Raw genomic sequence first — 22,707 nt, 5'->3', positions numbered from 1 at the left:
GCACCATTGGTCTCTCCTCCCAAATCCGAAAGACCATCACATTTAACTTTAATAAGTTTGCATATTTCTATTTTGGTCAAAGGTTTATATTTCCCTTTTTAGTAAATATAGATCCTATCACTAACTATTAATACATTTTCTTTTATACTTATTTACCATCTTACTCTCACTTTATAATACACTTATATCTAAAACTAAAGACAATTTAATTTTTATACCATTATATTTATCCACTACTATTGAAATACTAATATTTTTAATTTGCGTGTAAAGAATAAATGTAAACTTTAGAGTTAGACAAATGGAATATTATATTCTATATTGGCCTATAGAACTTGTATCGTTGGGATTCTAAGGACGAGGGCGGGGTATTCGAACAATATTTTGAGTGAAAAGGATTCCAACTTCTATCCCGGGTGTCGAGGAAAACCCGGAAGAAATTGAAGCCAAGATGGATCAAACCAGTGCTGTTTCGGGCATAATTGACAATAGGGATAGCATGGGGACTCAGATGAAACCAATGATATGAAATAAATGCAAATTCATATCATGAAAAAAGCAGCTATAGATTTTCCTCAAGTTTGTAAGATGGCATATATTCTGTTTCACTATGTATGTATGTATGTATGTATGTATATATATACACAAAATTCTTGATAATACAGTAAAAAATTTCTGCATCCAGTAAACCATACAGCATCAAACCTGAAACACATGAAGGTTCTCTCCATTGGCCTCCTGCATTCATATGATTTTTACGGCATGCCGGTTGGTTTGTCCTCTGCACAATAGTGTCGGCATTTTCAGCATCATAAGCAATTGTATACAATGACAAAATGAGTATGTGCGTGTATATATATATATATATTTCATAGTCTAAAAGGAACAACGTCAGGGAAGAGACTCACGGACAGATTCAGGGTCTACATGTACAAAGAAGCTGGCGGCGACTATAAGGTAGCATAGAAGAAGCATCAGTCCTTTGAAATAATTTGAGGTTCCCTCCTGCGTTCAAATACAAGCAGAGTTTAAGATAAGGCTGGCTGCATTTGGCCAAGTTTAATGTTGTTTTCCTGCAATAAATCGTAATTGATGAAAGAGATGCTATAGACAACCTTCTTTCATCATTGTTTCTCCGTAAAGGAAATAGATAGATGTTGACAATGACAGAGGCAAGGCTACATCGGAACATTAATATGGGAATGTATTCAAATTTTTATCATTTCACCTATTTACCACCAAACATTTAATTTATATACAAACATGTATTCACAATAATACATAGTTCTCTCTTGATAATGGATTATTACTCCATCTACGGTAATATACAGTCACTATAAAATAGAGAAAAGGAAATTCAGCATAAGCTAAAACCTTAAAAACTGCAGTATTGCACACAAGAGTCTTGAAAAAAAAAAATAATATATAGCAATGGTCAAAACAAAATCTCTGCTATTTGCAGAAAGACAATGCCCACCATGTCATCAAAAGAAAAGTGCATCAAGATGAAGCTCAGGCGCACAGGAAAAATATTAGTGCAAGGTTTAGAGCAATTCCACTGAAATGACCGAGAAACAGGACAAAGCTGTAAGCTTACCTGCAGCAAGAATGCCACTACAAGAACAGTCATAATGAGAGTTGCAGTCTCAAATAGTTGAAAGTTTAAGTCCATCGGACATCCCATGATCCATCCCATAACCACACACAGAGGAATCTACAGTTGTCAACAGCAGAGCATTTCAGTTTAATACTTACTTGGACAAGTGGAAGCATTAAAACAACACAAAAAAGTAGGTCTGGGTATGCTAAAGAAGTAGAAATGTGCACATTCAAAGACACGGGCATAGTCTGTGACTGAGTTGAAATGTACGACAAGCAACTATGACACAAGCTTAGTAGTAGTACTCAGATTAACCAAGCCTACAGTCAATAAATATAAGAATTATGCTCATTTGTGTATTATTTTGATTACTGTATTTATATCTTAATTTGGATATCAGTGGGTATTTTCTTAATACTTGAATACATACCACAAACATTGCTATTTGGGTCGATGAGCCTATTGCCACTCCAAGAGAAATGTCCTGCTCAACTAAGGAGAATGTGAGGATTGTAATCTTCACAAAAAACACAGCGAGGAAAAAATCTCAGAACACTTACAAGCTTGTCTTTCACCGCAAACATAACAGCACCTGCATGCTCTGCTGCATTCCCAACTATTGGGAGCAGAATGACACTTATAAATGCAACCGGAATATTCATTGCAACAGATGCTCCCTGAAAATAAAATAATAAATTATCATTCGCTAAAAGGAGGTGACACAAAATATTAGAAGTTTCAGAAAATAAAGCAGCATAAAAGTCATCTTCTAGCATGACATGCGCATACAAACACAACCTCCTCCCCCCACAAACAGACAGAAGAAAAGGTGTTACAACCGAAACAATAATACCAAAAGTGGCAATAATGAGACTACAGCCAAAGGTCATAAGATCACACTAATTGAGAGTAACTACCTCTATAGCATTAACCAAATATTCGGACAAAACTGATATCAAAGAGGTCAATATAAGTAACCAAATAACTGATTCCCATTTCGATGTCTCAGGTGTTTCATCATCATCATCTGAGCTCCCATTAGTTGAACTCTCCTCCTATAAATGCAAAGAGGGTTAGAAGAAATTAGCACCAGCAAATGAAGATAAAAGGAACAATTAACTGATTTGACTAGTAGCCGATCTTCTAATGCAAGCCAATTGTTAAAAATTATCGAATAATCCAATTGTACAAGACAGTAAAATTACCTACTTCTCAGGTTGAATTCATAAAAATTGTTCTGGCTTATTTAATGGGAACATGAAAGGTACAGAATATTCAGAAATTTAGTTTTAGCCTGATGAGTATACACGATTTACAACACCATAAATTAAGAAATTAAACGAAAAGCAACACCCTTTCGGAGAAGTCAGAGATGAAATATATACAAACTATATCTCAAAAATGAAAATTAGGATATTATCAATGACACAATGATTTACCTCATTTACAGGTGTGTAGAGATTATTTTGGGAAGTCAGCTGGAAAAAAATGTATGCTCCATATGCTACAAGCATAATGCAACTGCTAAACCTAGAAAGTGCCAATTCAGACTTGCCAAAATGCAGCTCAGTTCTCGTGAAGTGGAGAACAGTCGGAAACAAGAGACCCATTACCGCCATCAAGAGCAATCCTGAGTTCATTGCTGCGGTTGGCTGCCAAATAATAAGCAAAATGAATGAACCTTTAGTTGGTAATATCATATATCTATAGTATGACTATATCATAAGATCCCACCAATTATTTTCCTTTTCAATTGGAAGCAGCACATCGAGATAGCATAGTAATTGACTAACCTTATCAAACACTTGGTCCCTTCTACAATTAACAATTCCTCCTCCAAATAAAGCACATCCAAGAACCAACAACATATTTGAAAGAATGGATCCCAATAATGATTGCTGAACAACACGTATCATGCCACTTTTAAGTGCATGAACAGATATAATCAGCTCCGTTGCATTGCCAAATGTCGCATTTAGAAGACCCCCAACTGAAAATTTGAAAGTTCATCATAAAATGCTTTCATATTACGTTACTGAAACAAAAAGGAAAAACAATTGATTTTATTTAGTCCATCTAGCTTAAAGATATCCGAGAATGATATATATTTGACATAAACAAAAATAGTGTTAACAAAATAGATAGATTCAGTGGTGGATATATACATAAGTGATAAAGCATAAGTCAATGACAGACAATACCAAAACATTACTTCTACGTCTTAGAATTAGAGTAGAATTAGCCTAAAAATGCATAGGGTATGTACCCATATTAGGATAGAGACTTAGAATCAATGGATTAGGATACTAAATTCCAATATCAGATAGTTCAGAAAGTTAGCTTGACACACCACACAAACCCAACCCAAAGTGCATCAATTAGATCAATAGAGTGATATTTTTCCAACCAACTAGAAGAGAAAAGGGAGACAGTCGGAAGTAGCATTGAAACTACAAACAGAAGTAGCTAAAGTTTATTTATAATTATTTTTTAATCCTAAAGGAAATCAGTCAAGTGATCACAGTAAACCTTTTGAATGCATCATCAATTCTATGATTCACAATGAAAATATTAAGGCGTTATCACGGTCAGCAATAACATCTATGCTTATAAAAACAAATAGATTTAATAACAAGACATGAGACAAAAAAAAGAACATTTAATAAAGTTAAAGAATGCTTGCAATGTATGAATAAAGCATCTGGTAATCTGCAGGGTAAGTTTGGAGGAAATGGAGATAAACCTGTAGGTCCAGTATAGAAAGCAAGCTGCCTGCATCGAAAAGTAAGACATAGCAATATTAAACTGTAATCCATATAACAATAAAAGAACATATCCTCTTCATATTGATAAATATAAACAATAACAGGAAGCTAAAGTACAACTTTTGTATGCTAAAAGTATTAAGATGACAAGTAAAGAGCATACTCTGTAGCCCAGCCCAGACGTTCGGCCAAGGGAATGATGCCAAACAAACTTAGGAAAAAAACCCACCCCTGAATTTTTTAAAGAATTACATTAGTATATACATAATTATAATCTTAATTAGTAAACAGCCAAAATAAATTCATAACTCACATGTTGGTTTGTAAGCTTATCAAATAATATTGCCAAAGGACCACAAGGAACAAGCAAGTTCAACTTGTTGGAGATCAGAACAATTTTTACACTGCGTATTACGGTATCTAGTATGCATTTACAGCCATATTTATCAGGACCAATGAAAGATCTGGGAAGAGTTATCTCCAGAGAGGTGGTCTTGCTAGCAATTGCTTGAGAGCTGACTAGGTGCTGGTCTTCAAGCTCCAGTTCTGATTTTCCTGCCAACGAGCCCATCTGTTGAACAAATCGTTAATTTTTGTTTCCGAAACAGAAAAAGAAAAGAACCTGCGCTTAAAAGAAAAAGGCTTGAAGAATGAATCTGAATTGACAATCAGTAACCTAACACCGATTCAGCTGTAATATATTCCACATTTTCATGTCAGGATTTTGTTATGTACGACAACCAAGTAATATGACTAATCTCTGCTTCGCCGGTAAAATAACGAGCCATAGATCAGGAAATGCCTCTTCAACCTCAATAACATTTAAGATGAGAATTCAAATTTATCCGTATAAGTTTCGGAAAATTGCATATATAGGATTACAGATACTCAATTTAAACTCACTTCCACACAGTTTCAATTTAGGGATGGAATCTCTTTCAAAAGACCTTTTTAAAATTAGCCAATATATTCTACAAATCCATGATCATTTACTTACAAGAATTGAAAACAACAACCTCAAGCGGTGAATCTATAGTGCGCTAATCACTTCCAAGAATCCACTCCAACAACTGGTGTAGCAAACCCAAATATATGAACAGGTATAGATTTCCTAACACAGGAAAAGTTGCAGAATCGTAACCACCGAAAATGGGGATAATTCAAATCCGGAAACCAAGTTATGACAGAATCAAAACGCCTATTCCACAATAAATCTCGCAATACAAAATTAGAAACACCACTAAATTATACGAACAGTAAAAATCCACATACCCAACTAACATCCAAATACCATAATCGGGAACACAAGTGCCGAGAAACGGACGCAAGAACCTACCCGCTCTTGCTTGTCCGGCAAACTCCACAAGCTAAAAAGGGCTGATAGCAATGCCGGGCCAGAAAGAAAAGGATCGTTGGGAAGTCAGCATCTGCTGCCGAATTGACCACGGAGCAATCCGCATTTTCTTAACACTCTATATATTCAACGAAGTAAATTCTACAATTGGGGCGTCGATGGAACGATCGATTTCCGCGCGGCGGCGGCGTCGGTTATGTAATCTCTCGATCGAAGGGCGATTCGATTATGAGAAGGTCTGGCGAATGGATTCGACGATGATTCGGGACGCCGGGCGGCCACGACGACGTATGTAAATTTTTAGGATGATCCGAAACCCCTTACGGCAACCGCTCAAAAGTGAGAGAGAAGGTTTAATTTAAAGTCGTGTGTGCCTGCCTAAAATCGTATCTCCAAAGTCGGGTTTTCTAATTTCACAAGTAGTAGCAAACCTCGTGGAATATAAATTTAAATGTATGAATATACATATATATATATATATATATACTAGAACACGCTCTTGCGCGGTATACCGCGCGACTATTCTATAATGTAATGTAGTGAAACATTATTTATTTGAAATATAAACTGTAAAACAAAAATACAATCGAATTATTTTCGCTCAGGTCGGTTGGTCAAGTCGGTTGGTCTTCGGTCGGTTGGTCTGGTCGGTTGGTCAGGTGGGTTGGTTAGTTGTCGGATAGGCAGGTCGGAAGGTCCTCGGTCGGTTGGTTAGCGGTGGGATAGACAGGGCAGAAGGTCCTCGGTCGGTTGGTCTGGTCGGATGGTTAGCGGTCGGACAGATAGGTCTGATGGTCAGCAGGTCGGACAGACAGGTCTGATTGTCTGCGGTCGGATAAAGTAGGTCGGCTGGTCTGCGGTCGGATAAGCAAGTCAGCTGGTCCGCAGGCGGATAGATTGAGATAAGAAGGGTGACCCTGTATCTCTTTATGAGTTTTGAAATGTAAAAAATAGTAAAGATATTTCAACTTTGATAATTGTTACGCAAAAAAAAAAAATAATAATAATAATAAAAATAAGGATAGCAAGATCTTAAAGGAAGTTAGACACAAAGTCGAGTGGAAATGGAGAAAAATTTGCGCTCAGGTCGGTTGGTAAGGTCGGTTGGTCGGATGGTCAGGTGGGTTGGTTAGCAGTCGGATAGGCAGGTCGGAAGATCCTCGGTCGGTTGGTCTGGTCGGTTGGTTAGCGGAGGGATAGGCAGGTCGGAAGGTCCTCGGTCGGTTAGTCCTCGGTCGGATGGTTAGCGGTCGGACAGACAGGTCTGATGGTCTGCGGTCGGATAAAGTAGGTCGGCTGGTCTGCGGTCAGATAGGCAAGTCAGCTGGTCCGCAGGCGTATAGATTGAGATAAGAAGGATGACCCAGCATCTCTTTATGAGATTTGAAATGTCAAAAATAGCAAGGATATTTTAACTCTGATAATTGTTACGCACAAAAAATAATAATAATAAAAAAAATAAGGATAGCAGGATCTTAAAAGAAGTTAAACATGAAGTCGGGTGAAAAAGGAGAAAAATTTGTGCTTAAGTCGGTTGGTCGGATGGTCATGTGGGTTGGTTAGCGGTCGGATAGGCAGGTCGGAAGGTCCTCGGTCGGATGATCAAGTCTGTTGGTTAGCGGTGGGATAGGCAGGTCGGAAGGTCCTTGGTCGTTTGGTCCTCGGTCGAATGGTTAGCGGTCGGACAGACAGGTCTCATGGTCTGCGGTCGGATAAAGTAGGTCGGCTGGTCTGCGATAGGATAGGCAAGTCAGCTGGTCCGCAGGCGGATAGACTGAGATAAGAAGGGTGACCCTGCATCTCTTTATGAGTTTTGAAATGTCAAAAATAGCAAGGATATTTCAACTTTGATAATTGTTACGCACAAAAAATAATAATAATAAAAATAAAAATAAGGATAGCAGGATCTTAAAGGAAGTTAAACACGAAGTCGGGTGGAAAAGGAGAAAAATTTGCGCTCAGGTCGGAAGGTCCTCGGTCGGTTGGTATGGTCGGCTGGTCCTCGGTCAGATGGTTAGCGGTCGGACAGACAGGTCTGATGGTCAGCAGATCGGACAGACAGGTATGATGGTCTGCGGGCGGATAAAGTAGGTCGGCTGGTCTGCAGTCGAATAGACAAGTCAGCTGGTCCGCAGACGGATAGACTGAGATAAGAAGGGTGACCCTGCATGTCTTTATGAGTTTTGAAATGTCAAAAATAGCAAGAATATTTCAACTTTGATAATTGTTATACACAAAAAAATAGTAATAATAATAAAAATAAGGATAGTAGGATCTTAAAGGAAGTTAGACACGAAGTCGGGTGGAAAAGGAGAAAAATTTGCGCTCAGGTCGGTTGGTCAGGTCGGTTGGTCGGATGGTCAGGTAGGTTGGTTAGCGGTCGGATAAGCAGGTTGGAAGGTCCTCGGTCGGTTGGTCCTCAGTCGGATTATCAGGTCGGTTGGTTAGCGGTCGGATAGGCAAGTCGGAAGGTCCTCGGTCGGTTGATCTGGTCGGTTGGTCCTCGGTCGGATGGTTAGCGTTCGGACAAACGGTCTGATGGTCAGAAGGTCGGACAGACATTTTTGATGGTCTGCGGTCTGATAAAGTAGGTCGGCTGGTCTGCGGTCGCATAGGCAACTCAGCTGGTCCGCAGGCGGATAGACAAGTCGCTGGGTGGGTGCGGCCAAGGAGTCTTTTGGCCTACCGATTGGTCTCTGGATTGGTCGGTTGGGCTATTTGAGTTCTGGAACTGGTGGAGGCGTTTGGCGAGGCGGTTGATGTAACCGACCAGACGACGTTCCAAAACGTTGGGCGGTTGATGGCGGTTGCTGACGACGGTTCCAAAACGTCTTTTCAAGCCAGTACAAAGGTAGGTTAAGGGCTAAATTGTCATTTTCGAAATGAGGGGCAAGATAGACTTTTCAAGTGGCAGATCCGAACTCGTATTTATAAGATATAATATATACAGTTTTGATGTTATGTACTATGAAAATTTTTATTTTTAATATAAAAATAATATTATATTAAATACTATTAATTTTTATAAATAAATCAATAAAATCTATTATATATTATATAAATATTTATATATTACTCTCCCGTGTTGGTAAAATTAATTAATTTTAGTTGAATAGAAATTTAAAAAATAATACTATTTTAATATTAAAAAAAAGTAAGTAAAAAATAATGTGAAGTATTATAAAAAAATTTATAAATAAATTGATAAAAAAAATAATAAATAAATAAATAAATAATGATAAATTGTTTATTATTTGCTAAAATAAAAGTAATAAAATTACGAGAGGATACAATTATTTTTCTGTATAATAAAGCCAAAAGTTTTCTTTTAATACATCACACAATCACACTCTAGCAGGAATTTCACTCAACACATGAGTACCCACCTAGAATCGAACCTGACACCCAACTCATAAGCGAGAAATGTCCGAGAGATGTCGCTTTGGAGTTTTGAAATGAATTAATAAATAATAGTATTTCATTTACTTAACAAGTAAAAGGGGTTTATTATTTTTGCATTTTGACTTTGTGTATAAAATAAGAACCAGTACTAGGCCATCTGAGATTGATAGAGAATAGTTAGGTCCAATTCGAGTCTGGATCCAACAATGTGTATTCGAGTCGAGTCTCGAGTTTGGCTGGATCTGACCTATACTTAATCTATTGTCTTCTCTACTATGTATGCCATAACCACGTTTTATTGTTTGCGCCATTAGATACATTGGCCTTGCAATATTTAAAATTAACATATATACATACATATATATATATATATATATATGATTTTTGGCGTGCATTACCTTGGCTAGAAGGTGTTGATCTTGGTCGTGGATCCTCAACACTTATTTTGGCATCTAAGCAATAAGAAAGATGCCGACGTCCATGGGAGCTAATGATCTAAATTGTGAGGAACAAGTCCGTGGCCGAGGGCACAGGACTCTCTCGCCGTGATCGTATTATTAGTTGTAATGTGGTGTACGGGAAGTTAGAGGGACAACTTACCAAATGCTCAAACGCGACAACTATAACGATTGATCACTCGTTGCGAAAGCGATGTTCCAAGCGAGTGATACTAAATTTGACGATAAAATAAAAAATTAAAAAATTAAATCAACAAGCAACGTTTAAAGTGATACTCAATAAATATATATAGAGTGTGTTTGTTTGAAGGATTACGTAGGATTTTCACTATTTATATATACAAATTTTTTGCTCCAAATATATCAAATTAAAGTTACGATATTTGTGCAATATAGTGTAAGTTGAAATGATATTTATTATGTTAGGTAGGTAGTACAATTACTAAATTAAAAAATATAATTTTATTTTAAAATATACAAAAATAAAAATGACGACCTTTCAATGGGACGGAGAGAATATATATTTTTTTAAATATTGAATGGATCACAATAATCCGGAATAACTAGGGGACAAAAAATGATAGCAAGAACGTCCCCCACGCCACAATTGAAACAATGATGGAAGACAGACACAAACCCACCACGCCAATGCGCAGCGCATCTCTAATTATTTATAACAGAGAACGTCAGATAAATCAAGAATCATTTCATTTCATTTCATTTCGGGTGCGTTTGGTTATCTGTTAAGTCTTTGAATTGAAAGATTTATTTAATTAAGATTTTATTTTCCATTTAATATATATATATTTAATTATTTTAATAATTATATTTTAATAAAAATTATTTCAAAATATTTCTTTCATATTTTAGAAAAAAAATTATATATTAATGTCAAAATACTCTAATTTTTATTTAAATTACAAATATCAAACTACAAGTCAAACAACAAAAATGTCAAAAACTCTTGCAAATTTTCACTAATTAATTAAAATATTACTTCCTCCGTCCGGATAATTTGACCGGGTTACTGTAGACATGGGAATTTAGGAGAAGTATAACTAGTAAATAATTAAAAATATATTAGTGAAAATAATTATAGTATAATAAAAATAATTATAGATTAAAATTAAATAATTGATTAGCATAATTAAAATTAAAAAAATTAAAAATTAAATTTTTAAAAATAAGATTAAAGTGTATAATTATTTTTAGAAAAAAAAGTGACAAAATAAGTGAGACGGACAGAAATGAAAAGATGGACATGAGAAGTGAAACGGAGGGAGTATTATTTTTTAATGTACTATAAAATGTAAAAATTGCATTTGATTAGAAACGACGGAAGGAAGTTCATAATATAAATATTATTTTGTAAAAATTAAAATGGTACTCCCTCCATCCCAGGTACCATGTCCATGTTGCCATTTATGTGATCCCGCATACCATACTATGTCACTTTCCTTTTTTGGAAAATGATTACACACCTTAATTTCATTTTAAATTTTTTAATTTTATTTTTTAAATTTTAATTAAACTAATTAGTTATTTTAATCTTAATTTATAATTATTTATATTATAGGATAATTATTTTCACTAATACATTCTTAATTATCTACTAATTACACTCCTATTAAAATACCGTGTCTACTGTGTAGCAGACACGGTATCTTAGACGGAGGGAGTATACAATATAAATATTTATTACTAATTAATTATTTTATAAATAAATGTAAAATTTTAAATATATATAAAATTATTATATATTGAAGAAAGATATAAATAGATCGATTTTGAATACATAATATTTTTTTTTTAGAAAATGAATAGAATCCCTTTTTATCTTCCCAACTTTTTGCCTTTAAATTCCACAAACGAAACTCCATATCCACACCACTTGTCTGTTTTGATTGATTAATTAATCAATCATATGGCTCCCATTACAGGCACAGCCACCGCGCCGGAAAATAAATCCGCCTCCTCCACCACCAGTCACGGCGGCGGCTGGAGCACAGCTCCATTCATCTTAGGTCACTTTCTTCTTCATAATATATATATATATATATATCTCTCTAAAAGTATGATGTTGATAACTGGAAGGTTGCAGCAAGTGTGGTGGGGATGACAGTGGCCAGTGGAGGATGGCTAAACAACCTGATAGTTTTCTTGATCCAAGAATTCAACATAAAGAACATCGATGCTGCTCAGATCTCCAACTTCGTCAATGCCTGCACCAGCTTCTTCCCCGTCGCCGCCGCCATTATTGCCGACGCATTTCTTGGCTGCTTCTCTGTCATTTGGATTTCCTGCTTCGTCTCCTTCTTAGTAAGTTTTTTACCTAATATTTTTAAATAAAATATTAAATAATTTTAATGAATAATACCAAAATAAAATCGAAAAGTTAGGGACTGTCTGTATTTTTTTTTTTTTTTTGATGAGTTTGGAAAAAAAATTAGTTTGGATTTGGTATGTAAATAATGTTTGATGAAATATTTTGTGAAAGAAAAAAAAATATATTTTTTTAGAAAATGTAGAGTCTAAATAGTAGAATTTGAAAAAACTTTGCTAAAACATAGAATTTGTTATAGGGTTTGAATTGAGTTTAGAACAATAATTTTTTTAAAAAAAATTTTTAATAATGGTTTGATACTATAAATAGATATTGTTAAGAAGTTTTAAATATAAAATTAATTTTTAATATATATAAAAAAAATGAAAAATAACTATTTGGTTTGATATACAATATGTCTAAATTTTCTTTTATATGTGACAAAGTCTCCCATCATCACAAATTTGGTTATTTGGCTTTGGAAAATTAATTCGGATATTACTTTGACTTACAGACAAAATTTTAAAATTTGGTATTAGCTCAGAAAAGTATAAAAAAAAAAAAATCATTTCATTCAATAGCATTAGAAATTTTGAGACTATTTAAAGAGTCTCAGATTTTTCGAAGCAAAAGAAAGAAGGCTTGGAATATTTAAGGCCACATCCGAACAAGTCCAACGGTGAAGTGCGTGGGCATAGAACCCAAATTGTATCATACTTTTGGAGACCGATCATTTATTTCCAACTTTCCAAATCAGTTTTCAAAATATTTATATAAAAAAAAATGTCCAAAATAAGGTCGCCGGAGGAATTTTTTCGTAACTATGGCTTTGTCGCATATTATAATTTTTACTCAGCCTTAGACGACCGCCGTAAGATTACTCTGTGGGCGTTCAACCTCAACTAATTTTTCCAACAGGGGCTAATCCTCTTGGTGCTAACGGTAACTATATCCGGCTTAAGACCGCCGGATTGCAAATCAGAGTCGAGTTCTTGCGCCTGCCCATCAGGACTTCAGTACGCCGTGCTTTACACAGCATTGGCTCTAGTTTCCATTGGGGCAGGCGCAACACGGTTCACCCTAGGGACTATGGGTGCGAACCAGTTCGCCAGACCCGACCACCAGTCGACTTACTTCAATTGGTATTTCATCGCCTTATACGGCGCATTATTTGCATCTGCCACGGCCATTGTGTATGTCGAAGATAATGTCAGCTGGTTCGCCGGCTACGCCATTTGTGCTTCTGCTAATGTCATTGGATTGGTGTCATTTTTGGCCGGGAAAAGATATTACCGGCATGATCGGCCACATGGCAGCCCGTTTGCCAGCCTCGCCCGCGTGGTTGTGGCGACTTTCCGGAAAAGGAAATTGAATAGTTCTTCTAGTACTGTGGATTATTATTATGGCGAGAAAGGTGTGGAGAAAGCCGCGATAAGTAGCTTAAGGTAAGTTTCCTATTTTAGTTTTCCGAATATAGAGTAGATTATTATTTGTTCACTTAGTATTTTTGGTTGCACAATTTTTCATAAATATTAGTTACTCTATCATCCAAATTTATTTTTATTTTTATTTTTTAGTTGTCATCTAAATATATTTTAATTTTTCTTTTTAGTAAAAAATACAATTCTTTTTATTTCTTTTATTATAAAATTTTTTTCTTAAAATTCATGCCGGATCAAATAAGAATAAAATTCGATGACGTCGGAGGGAGTATTAAAATAATATAATATACATTAACACAATAAATATAACATATATTTTTTCCACTCACAAAAATTAAAAAATTCAAAATAAAATATTAATTTTCATATATTAATCACACAAATTTTCATACATATATTTATTTAAGTATCACTTACATTTTATTGTATAATTAGGTGTAATGTTAGTTAAAGTTTTGCATAAAACCCATAGAAATGTAGTTAATAATACATAAAGCATGCAATTAAATTAAGATAGAAAATTTATTCCATGCAATAACATAAAGCATGCAATTAAATAACTTATTCCTACCTCAATTTACTTCCATTTTTCTTTTTGGTTAATCCATTAAATTTATCTATTACTAATTTTAATAAAATAAAAGATTCGATATTTAACTATTATTCTTTATTATTTATTATAATTGTCGGCACCTTTATTACACAATCTTTTCATTATCTTTAATTACTAATTAAACTTTCAAAAATACTTCTAACTATTTTTTTTATTCTTTTTATTTTTTTCAATAAATTATTATTTTTTAAATTTCCGCACCAGTTCCAATATTATATTTAATAGTTATGTTTTTTATCTTTGAAAATATGATATTGAAAACTTAATTTTTATTTAAACAATCACATTTCACTCTTTTCAAAATATGATACTGATAATTAAATCATCCATTTGGTCTAATTTATTATTAAGTAAAATGAAATAAATGATGTATTAATATATTTTATATAAGGGAAAATGTGGATGCCATGAATCCCTCATCAACTTGGTCTGATAATATAAAAAATATATTTAAGTGGAATATCTTTTCCCAAAGATGATTTTAGTAAAGAGTATCTTTGATTTGAAGTTAAGTTAGAAATAATTTATTACAATTCACTTTGCAGAACTATATATAAAAAAGATTCTTGACTAAGCATCTATGCCATGTACAAAATGTGGATTAGAAATTCCCAATCAATATTAAAACGTAGTTGTATTTAAATATGTATTGAAAGTATTTTAATAATTTTGCATTATTTTAGTGAAAAATTCAATGAAAAGTAGTATTAGATATACCCCCTCTCTCCTGGTGAAGATGACCGATTTAATTAAGGACACCGAATTTTAGGTAATATAAATTAATAAGTTATTAATAATAAGTTATAATATTATTTTATTATTTTTTAAAGGAATAATGTTGTTGGTATTTTGAATATTTTTAAATAAATAATATACTTAAATATATAATACTTACATAAAATGAGTATTAATGACTTTTCTTTAAAAAATAAAAAATAAAAAATAATTCAACATGCCCTTGAAAACATTGGCAATATATTGTTCATTCTGCGTGGATGGATCCACGACACTTAAATGTAATATTTTGTATATAAAATAAATTCTTCATATATTATGTTAAATGAAAAGTATCCGTTATGAAATAGTTTAGAAAGATATTTATTTTTTATTTTTATTTTTTTTAATAGTTCCAAAAGTTACGTTTCAAAATATATCAAAACAGAGCCTAAATATTGAAATTGAATTAATTTTCAATTTGACATTTTGGGTTATAAATAAAATTATAATGTCATTTTTTTTTTAAAAAAAAAATAATATGTATTCTACTTTAGGTTACTGAACCGTGCTGCCATCATAACCGAAGGGGACATTGCCATGGATGGCTCCATAGCCAAGCCCTGGAAATTATGCACAATGCAGCAAGTGGAAGACCTCAAAACCCTAATCAGAATCCTGCCCTTATGGTCATCCAGCATCTTCCTTTCGACTCCCATCGGCATCCAGGTCAGCCTGACTGTTCTCCAAGCTTTAGCCACCGATCGCCACCTCGGGCCGGGCCGGCATTTTCAATTCCCAGCAGGGTCCATGATCATCTTCACATTCCTGGCGACAGTCGTATGCCTCGGCCTATTTGGGCATTGCCTTTGGCCGCTTTGGAAAAGGGTTACCGGAAAACAAGTGACATCTCTGCAGCAATTAGGCCTCGGCCATGCGCTAACCATCGGCAGCATGGCTGTGTCAGCTCTTGTTGAGTCTAAACGACGCCGAGCCCAATCCCCGATTTCAGTTCTTTGGCTTGTGCCACAAATGGCTATTGTGGGGAGTGGGGAGGCATGCCATTTTCCGGGACAAGTGAGATTTTATTACCAGGAGTTTCCGAGTAGTCTGAAGAGCATGTCGACGGCGATGATATCAATGCTCATTGGGATTGGGTTTTACTTGAGCACGGCGCTTGTCGATCTTGTCAGAAGGGCGACAGCTTGGCTGCCTGACGATATCGATGAGGGAAGAGTCGACAATGTGTATTGGATGCTAGTGGTGATTGGTGTCCTTAACTTTGGCTACTTTCTTGGGTGTTGTTGGTTTTTTAAGAACAAGAATGGTGATGATGAATGATGGATAGAATTAGCCTTTACATGGTTCAAATCAATTGTGTTTTCATAAAAAAAACATTGCTCAATTGTGTGATGAGTTGATTATATTGAATCTTGATCCACTTTAGGGCTAATGTATTGGAGATTGATTCATATTTGCACCCAACTGAAAATCTAATAATTTTATTTATTTATTGTGTATCTAATGAGTCATTAGTGGATGATGATAATTTTTGTTTTTATTGTGTGTTTTATGGTCATTAGTGGATAATTCTAGCCATGTTACTGGAATTGTACCACTACACAATATTGAAATGTAACTACAAAAAAAATTCGTAACAAAAAGGTATGAATTCATACCAAAAATATTTTTGCTTTCATTGCCTATATGGCATTAGTAAAAATCTTTGGTGACAAATATGACTTTCGTAATAAAAAATAAGTTATTTTTAATGAAAGTTTAAAAAAAAAATATAGGTACGAAAATTTAATTTCGTAGCTAAAACTATTTTGCTATAAAATTAAAATTTTTAGCAACAAAATATGTATGATTTTTTTTTGCCAACTGGTTTAGCTATGAAAAATAATTTTGGAGGTAAAACCTTTTTGTTAATTAGCAAAGCTTCTGTACAATGTTACCTCAAATGCAAAAAGAATTGTGGCAAGTTGAATAATATTAATAAATAATAAGTAGATGAAATTGAGACTCTATGCAATTACAAAGTCAGAAAATTAGAAAGAAGCTTAAAATGATACTTGGAAGTGACACTTGAATCTTTCAGCTTGTTGACTAGTTTCTTTCTTTTTTTTTTTTTTTTTTTTTTTTTTTTTTTTTTTTTTTTCAGTGCAGAAGATTTTTCGTGGAATTATCACCCATTCTTGTACTACTAACACACTTAACTTCAAAGTTTTTATTTATTTTTTTTACAAAAAAGTCAGCATGTATCAAATATATGTGAAGACTAAGCATATATATATATATATATGTATATTGAAGATTTGCATACTCACTCGGGACAAGATAGATCGACGACAATCTGGATGACTTCGGCTGCTGGTTCGCATTCCTTCACGTAAAACCCTTCATGGAAGCCTAGCCTATTGAAGGATTTAGAAGCTTTTCCGATGATATGGAAAGCCTTTCTAAGGTAGGAGAAAAGGATATGATGAGCCAGGTAATTAACTTTAGGGGTTATGCTGCCTTATATCCTCTAGGGTTTGATATTTATGGACAGATCAATATGTTGCTATGGTGCTTTTGAACATGTAAAACATACACAAGAGATTAATTATTAGTAATGAAGAACTAAAATAGAAATAAAAATCAAAGATCGGAGGCTTTCTTTTGAGCTCAGATCCGCACCATTAATTGGTAATCATGATCGAGAAAGAGGCCACTGGCTTCGGAAGTAGCCAATAGACGCCCAAACAGACCAAAAAAATTGATCATGAAATTAGTTTAAACCCTCTCCAATCCCAAACATCAAGGTTGCCAAAGTTTCACCAAAAGAATTTCACACAAAACACTCAAAAGAAACACACAAAAAGACCCATTTGACAAAAAATATGGTTGAAACTAACAAAAAAATCTCACCTGAATCACAAAGAACACCAAAATCAATGAGACGGGAAGAGAAAAATGATATCAAAAAAATGAGATACAAAAGTTGGCCAAAGAATTATTTAAAAACAAAATGAAGGACCACAAGTAAAACCCTAATAATCCAATGACTTAGATTCATCCAAGAGTTAAGTGGTCTAATGGGCTGGGCGATCCTTCAAGCCAATGCTATTGGGCTTGAAAGTATCTATGATCCTTGGCACAAATACAAACCATGGGCCGAAACTGAATAGCATGATTAACTAATTCAGCTATAAGGATATTGGTTTAGATTTATTTTTGCAATTGAAACCTCGTGTGTTTTTTAGTCCTAATATTTCTATGTCGTGGAAGCATGTCCGTAGTTTCTTTCCTTAATTAGTCTTCACAGTATGGTCTTGCATCTATACACTTATTGTTATAAAATTTTTGAACTCTAATTAGATGTTGGGACATTTTTTCAAATTAGGCCTCAATAAAAGCAAAAGGAAGCACACCAATAAAGAAGTAAAAAATAATATGCTATTCTTTAAATGAAAAAAATAAGTTTTACTGAATGCAATTTTTTAATTGTAATTTGCATAGTTAAAAATATTGTGATTGAAAGAGCAAACACTATATTCTATACTTGGGTTTTATTTTGATGCAATTTCCTCGCTATAAAAGGGGAGTTCTTTTGGGATTTTATTAAAAAATTCTCTTTATATGGATGTAATATGTAGTTTATCTATAGTGAACATTAAAAAGAAAGAATAGTGAAAGAATCTCATCAACCATTATACTAAAAGAAAATTATTATTATTTTATTACATTTTTCCGAAAAACCTTAGCTTTCTAAACTTCTCTGATTCTGGTCATTTGGTGTCTGGAAATGAAGCTCAAGTCACAACAATGAACTCAACGATCATTTCAAGTAATTATACACAACCTCATTTGTTGCCAGTAATTATAGACCCCATAATTCAGTGGCCTGAATTGGTTGATGGGCGAAGTAATTGCAAACCTTTGTCGATAGACGACTATCCAGATAACTTTGGCAGCTCAACAGATGCAACTAACCCCTAATGTAGGCACAACCAGTGAGGACTTCGGAAACATTTTCGATGAATTGGAAAATCTCTAACATAGGTGAAAAGGATCTTGATGATCCAGGTATGGTTTATTCACTCATTGGGGCTGTAGGATTTGGTGTTTATAGATGGTAATCAGTTCGAGAAAATTGCAAAAAATATCTTCCACATATACTAAATTATCACTTCTGTTCTTTATTTATCTCGCTGAAAAATATAAATTCTACACGTTTGCAAAAGTAGCAATTTCTATCCTCCAGCTGCACGTAAAATAGCTGTTGTGGAACATGATGCGCAGCTGGAGGATAGAAATTACAATTTTTACAATCGTATGTGATATATTTTGCAAGCGAAAAAAGCCTCTCTAAGTTAGGAGAAAAGCCGGATCTAAAGATCCAGGTAACTTTGGGAGTTATATTACATTTGGGGTTGAATCCTCTATTATTTGATATTTATGGGATGCAATAATGTTTTTTAACCTGTAAAACATACACAAAAGATGAATTATTAGTAATTAAGAACTAAAATAGAAATGAAAATTAAAGATCGAAGCCTTCCTTTTGAGCTCAAATCCGCACTATTAATATGTAATCAAACCAAGAAAAAGGCCACTGTCTCTGGCAGTAGCCAATAGACACCCAAATGGACCAAAAAAACCAACCATGAAATTTTCTTAAACCCTTATGAATTCCAAACATCAAGTTTGCCAAAGTTTCACCTATAGAATCTTACAAAACACTCAATAAAATATACAAAAAGATTCATTAGAAAAAAATTATGGTTGAAACTAACATAAAAATCTCACCCGAATTTCAAAAAACACTAAGAGGAACAAGAAGCGAAGAGAACAAGGGTACCACAAAAATGAGATACAAAAATTGGTCAAAGAGTTATTTATACACAAAATGAAGGGCAAAAAAACCCTAATAATCTAATGATTTCGATATGACCGAAGTTAAGTGGGCTCTAATGAGTTGGATGATCCTTCAAGCCAATGCTATTGGGCTTGAAAGTATCTATGATCCTCGGCACAATTGCAAACCATGGCCAAAACTGAATAAAATGATTAACTAATTCAGCTACAAGGATATTGATTTAGATTTCTCTTGCAATTGAAACATTGTGTGTTTTTTAGTCCTAATATTTCTATGTTGTGGAAGCATGTCGATAGATTCTATCCTTAATTACTCTTCATTATATGGTGTTGCATCCATACACTTATTGATATAAAATTTTTGAACTCTAATTAGATGTTGGGACTTTCTTTCAAATTAGTCCTCAGTAGAAGCATAAGGGATCACAACCCATGAAGAAGTCAAACAATAGTATGCTATTCTTTAAATGAAAAATAAATATGTTTTACTTAATGCAATATTTGTATGAGGAATTTTTTAATTATAATTTGCATTGTTATAAAATTGTGATTGAAAGAGCAAACACATAAACCCTTATATTCTCTAGTTGGGTTTTATTTTGATGCAATTTTCTCAATATAAAAGGGGAGCTCTTTTCGAACTTTCTTAAGAAATTCTCTTTATATGGATGTACTGTGTAGTTTATCTTTAGTGAACATTCAAAATACACAACAGTGAATGAATCTCACCAGGAATTATACAAAAAGAAGAATATTCTGATTTTATTACATTTTTTTTCGAAAACATTAACTTTCTACACTTCTCTGATTCTGGTCATTTGGTGTCTGGAAATGAAGCCGCAAGTCACAACAATGAACTCAGCCATCATTCCAAGTACAAACCATAATCAACAGGCTGCAGATACTTCTTTGGAGCATGCAAGTGATCATACACAACCTCATTTGTTGGCAGAGTTGCCAGCAATTATAGACCCAAATGGGTGAACGAGATACAAACCTTTGTCGGTGGACGAAAATCTGGATAACTTTGGCAGCTCAACAGCTCTAAGTACTCTAACTAAGACCACCTTTAATGCCAGTGACGACTTCGGTAATATTTTCGATGATTTGGAAAGCCTGTCCAACATAGGTGAAAAGGATCTTGATGATCCAGCTATCCTACATTCACTCTTTGGGGGTTTTATCCTGTAGGATTTGGTGTTTATAGATGGTAATCAGATCGAGAAAATTACAAAAAATATCCTCCACATATATCTAATTATCACTTTTGTCATTTATTTATTTCGTTAGCAAAAATAAATTCTACACGTTTGGAAAAGTCGCAATTCTATCATCCGGCTGTGCGTTGAACAACCATTGTGTAAACATGATGCACAGCCGGAAGACAAATTACGATTTTACAATCGTATAGAATATATTTTTCCAACAAAAAAAAGCCCCTCCGAGGTAAGAGAAAAGGCATATATGAAGATCCAGGTAACTTTGGGTGTTATACTTCCTTTGAGGGTTGAATCCTCTACGATTTGATATTTATAGAATGCTATAATGCTTTTTAACCTGTAAAACATACAAAAGAGATCGATTATTAGTAATTAAGAACTAAAAGAGAAATGAAAATTAAAGATCGAAGTTTTCATTTGAGCTCAGATCTGCACTATTAATTGGTAATCGAGACAGAGAAAAAGGCCATTGTCTCTGCCAGTAGCCAATAGACGCTCAAATGGACCAAAAAAAACCAATAATGAAATTATCTTAAACCTTTACGAATTCCAAACATCAAGTTTGCCAAATTTTACCAATATAATCTCAAAAAACACTAAATAAAACATACAAAAAGACTCATTAGAAAAAAAAAATATAGATGAAACTAACATAAAAAATCTCACCGGAATCTAAAAAAACACTAAGAGGAACAAGAAGCGGAGAAAACAAGGGTATCAAAACAATGAGATGCAAAAGTTGGCCACAGAGTTATTTAAACATGGAATGAAGTGCCACAAAACCCTAATAATCCATGGACTTCGATATAACCTAAGTTAAGTGGGCTTTAATGGGTTGGATGATCCTTTAAGCTAATACTATTGGGCTCGATAATATCTATGATCCTTAGCACAAATGCTAACTCCAGACGAAAACTGATTATCATGATTGACTAATTCAGCTGTAAGGCTATGGATTTAAATTTCTCTTGCAATCGAATTCTCATATGTTTGTTTGAGTCGTAATATATCTATGTTGTGGAAGCATGCTCATAGTTCCATTCCTTAATTAGTCGTCACTTATTATAGAAAAAGTTTGAACCGCTAATTAGATGTTGGGACTTGAAACATTTTTTGAGAATATGCCCCAATAAAAGCATAAGTGAACAAAACCAATCAAAATGTCAAATAATAGCATGCTATTCTTTTCATGCATTCTTATCACATAATTTTAACTATTTCTATTCGATTTTTGTTTTTTGCTTGATTTATTTTTTTACATTGCAGCTTTTAGGTAGTATAAATAATATATATATATATATATAGATATATATTTGATCTTACTTTTTACTGGTTATGCTTTTTTTTTTTTTAAAAAAAAAAATTATTTTTAGAGTGGTAAGAGAAAAAAAAAAAAGAAACAAAAACAAAATAGAACAATGTGAAGAAAGACTTATTTGATTTTTTTTTTATTTTTTATTAAATGTTCCAAATTAGAAATAATAGAAGAAGACTCAAAATGGAAGTATTACTTATTGAATCTTCTCCAAAATTTTTTAATTTAAAATATTTCAAAAAATTGCTCAAGCTTTTAAATATTTGTTTTCCTTATTTATATATCTAAATAATCTTACAGATAAAGATTTCCAAACAAAAAGGGTATGTTTGATTTTTATTAAATTTAAAGTCATTAGTGTTCCTACGTTGTTTTTTTTCTTTTTTTCAAATGAAACATCAAATGAAAAAATAATACTTAAATAAAAAATTCAAATAAAAAATCAAACTCCAACCCAAAAAAAAAAAAAAAAAAAACAAAAAAACAGTAACCATAAAATGGATTAAAAACTATCTAATCATAAGAACTTATTAGGGATAGAAGTAGTATAATACTTTATCCATTACATATACCTGTCCATATTGTCTTTAATAAAAATTACACACCTTAAATATTAATAAAAAATCCTAGGGTGTGTT

At 33.5% G+C, this 22,707-nt stretch overlaps 2 protein-coding genes across 4 annotated transcripts; one reads left to right on the top strand and one right to left on the bottom strand.

Moving 5' to 3' along the window:
• Positions 1–545: 545 nt before the first annotated feature.
• On the bottom strand, positions 546–6,066 carry LOC127248016 (vacuolar cation/proton exchanger 3-like). 3 transcript variants are annotated; one of them, XM_051270142.1, is made up of 13 exons: positions 5,702–6,066; positions 5,363–5,476; positions 4,679–4,936; positions 4,529–4,596; positions 4,344–4,372; positions 3,394–3,590; positions 3,040–3,252; positions 2,518–2,655; positions 2,161–2,277; positions 2,031–2,084; positions 1,598–1,714; positions 909–1,005; positions 546–781 (listed from the first exon to the last, which is right to left on the bottom strand). In XM_051270142.1, exons 3-13 carry the CDS (start codon positions 4,934–4,936, stop codon positions 756–758), a joined length of 1,314 nt encoding a protein of 437 aa, XP_051126099.1. In that variant the 5' UTR covers positions 5,363–5,476; positions 5,702–6,066; the 3' UTR covers positions 546–755. The 3 variants fall into 3 exon arrangements, with proteins under 3 accessions (XP_051126099.1, XP_051126098.1, XP_051126097.1); XM_051270141.1 differs by lacking the exon at positions 5,363–5,476 and having other exon boundaries at positions 5,638–6,066; XM_051270140.1 differs by lacking the exon at positions 5,363–5,476.
• Positions 6,067–11,445: 5,379 nt separating this feature from the next.
• On the top strand, positions 11,446–16,377 carry LOC127247119 (protein NRT1/ PTR FAMILY 2.3-like). Its single transcript, XM_051268835.1, has 4 exons — positions 11,446–11,603; positions 11,681–11,898; positions 12,821–13,347; positions 15,229–16,377. Exons 1-4 carry the CDS (start codon positions 11,504–11,506, stop codon positions 16,010–16,012), a joined length of 1,629 nt encoding a protein of 542 aa, XP_051124792.1. The 5' UTR covers positions 11,446–11,503; the 3' UTR covers positions 16,013–16,377.
• Positions 16,378–22,707: the final 6,330 nt, after the last annotated feature.

The sequence above is a fragment of the Andrographis paniculata genome, unplaced genomic scaffold, assembly GCF_009805555.1.
Source record: "Andrographis paniculata isolate CXL003 unplaced genomic scaffold, ASM980555v1 Contig32END, whole genome shotgun sequence".
NCBI classification, from domain to species: domain Eukaryota; kingdom Viridiplantae; phylum Streptophyta; class Magnoliopsida; order Lamiales; family Acanthaceae; genus Andrographis; species Andrographis paniculata.
The sequence above is the reverse complement of the archived record's forward strand: the minus strand, read 5'-3'. Positions and strand labels throughout refer to the sequence as shown.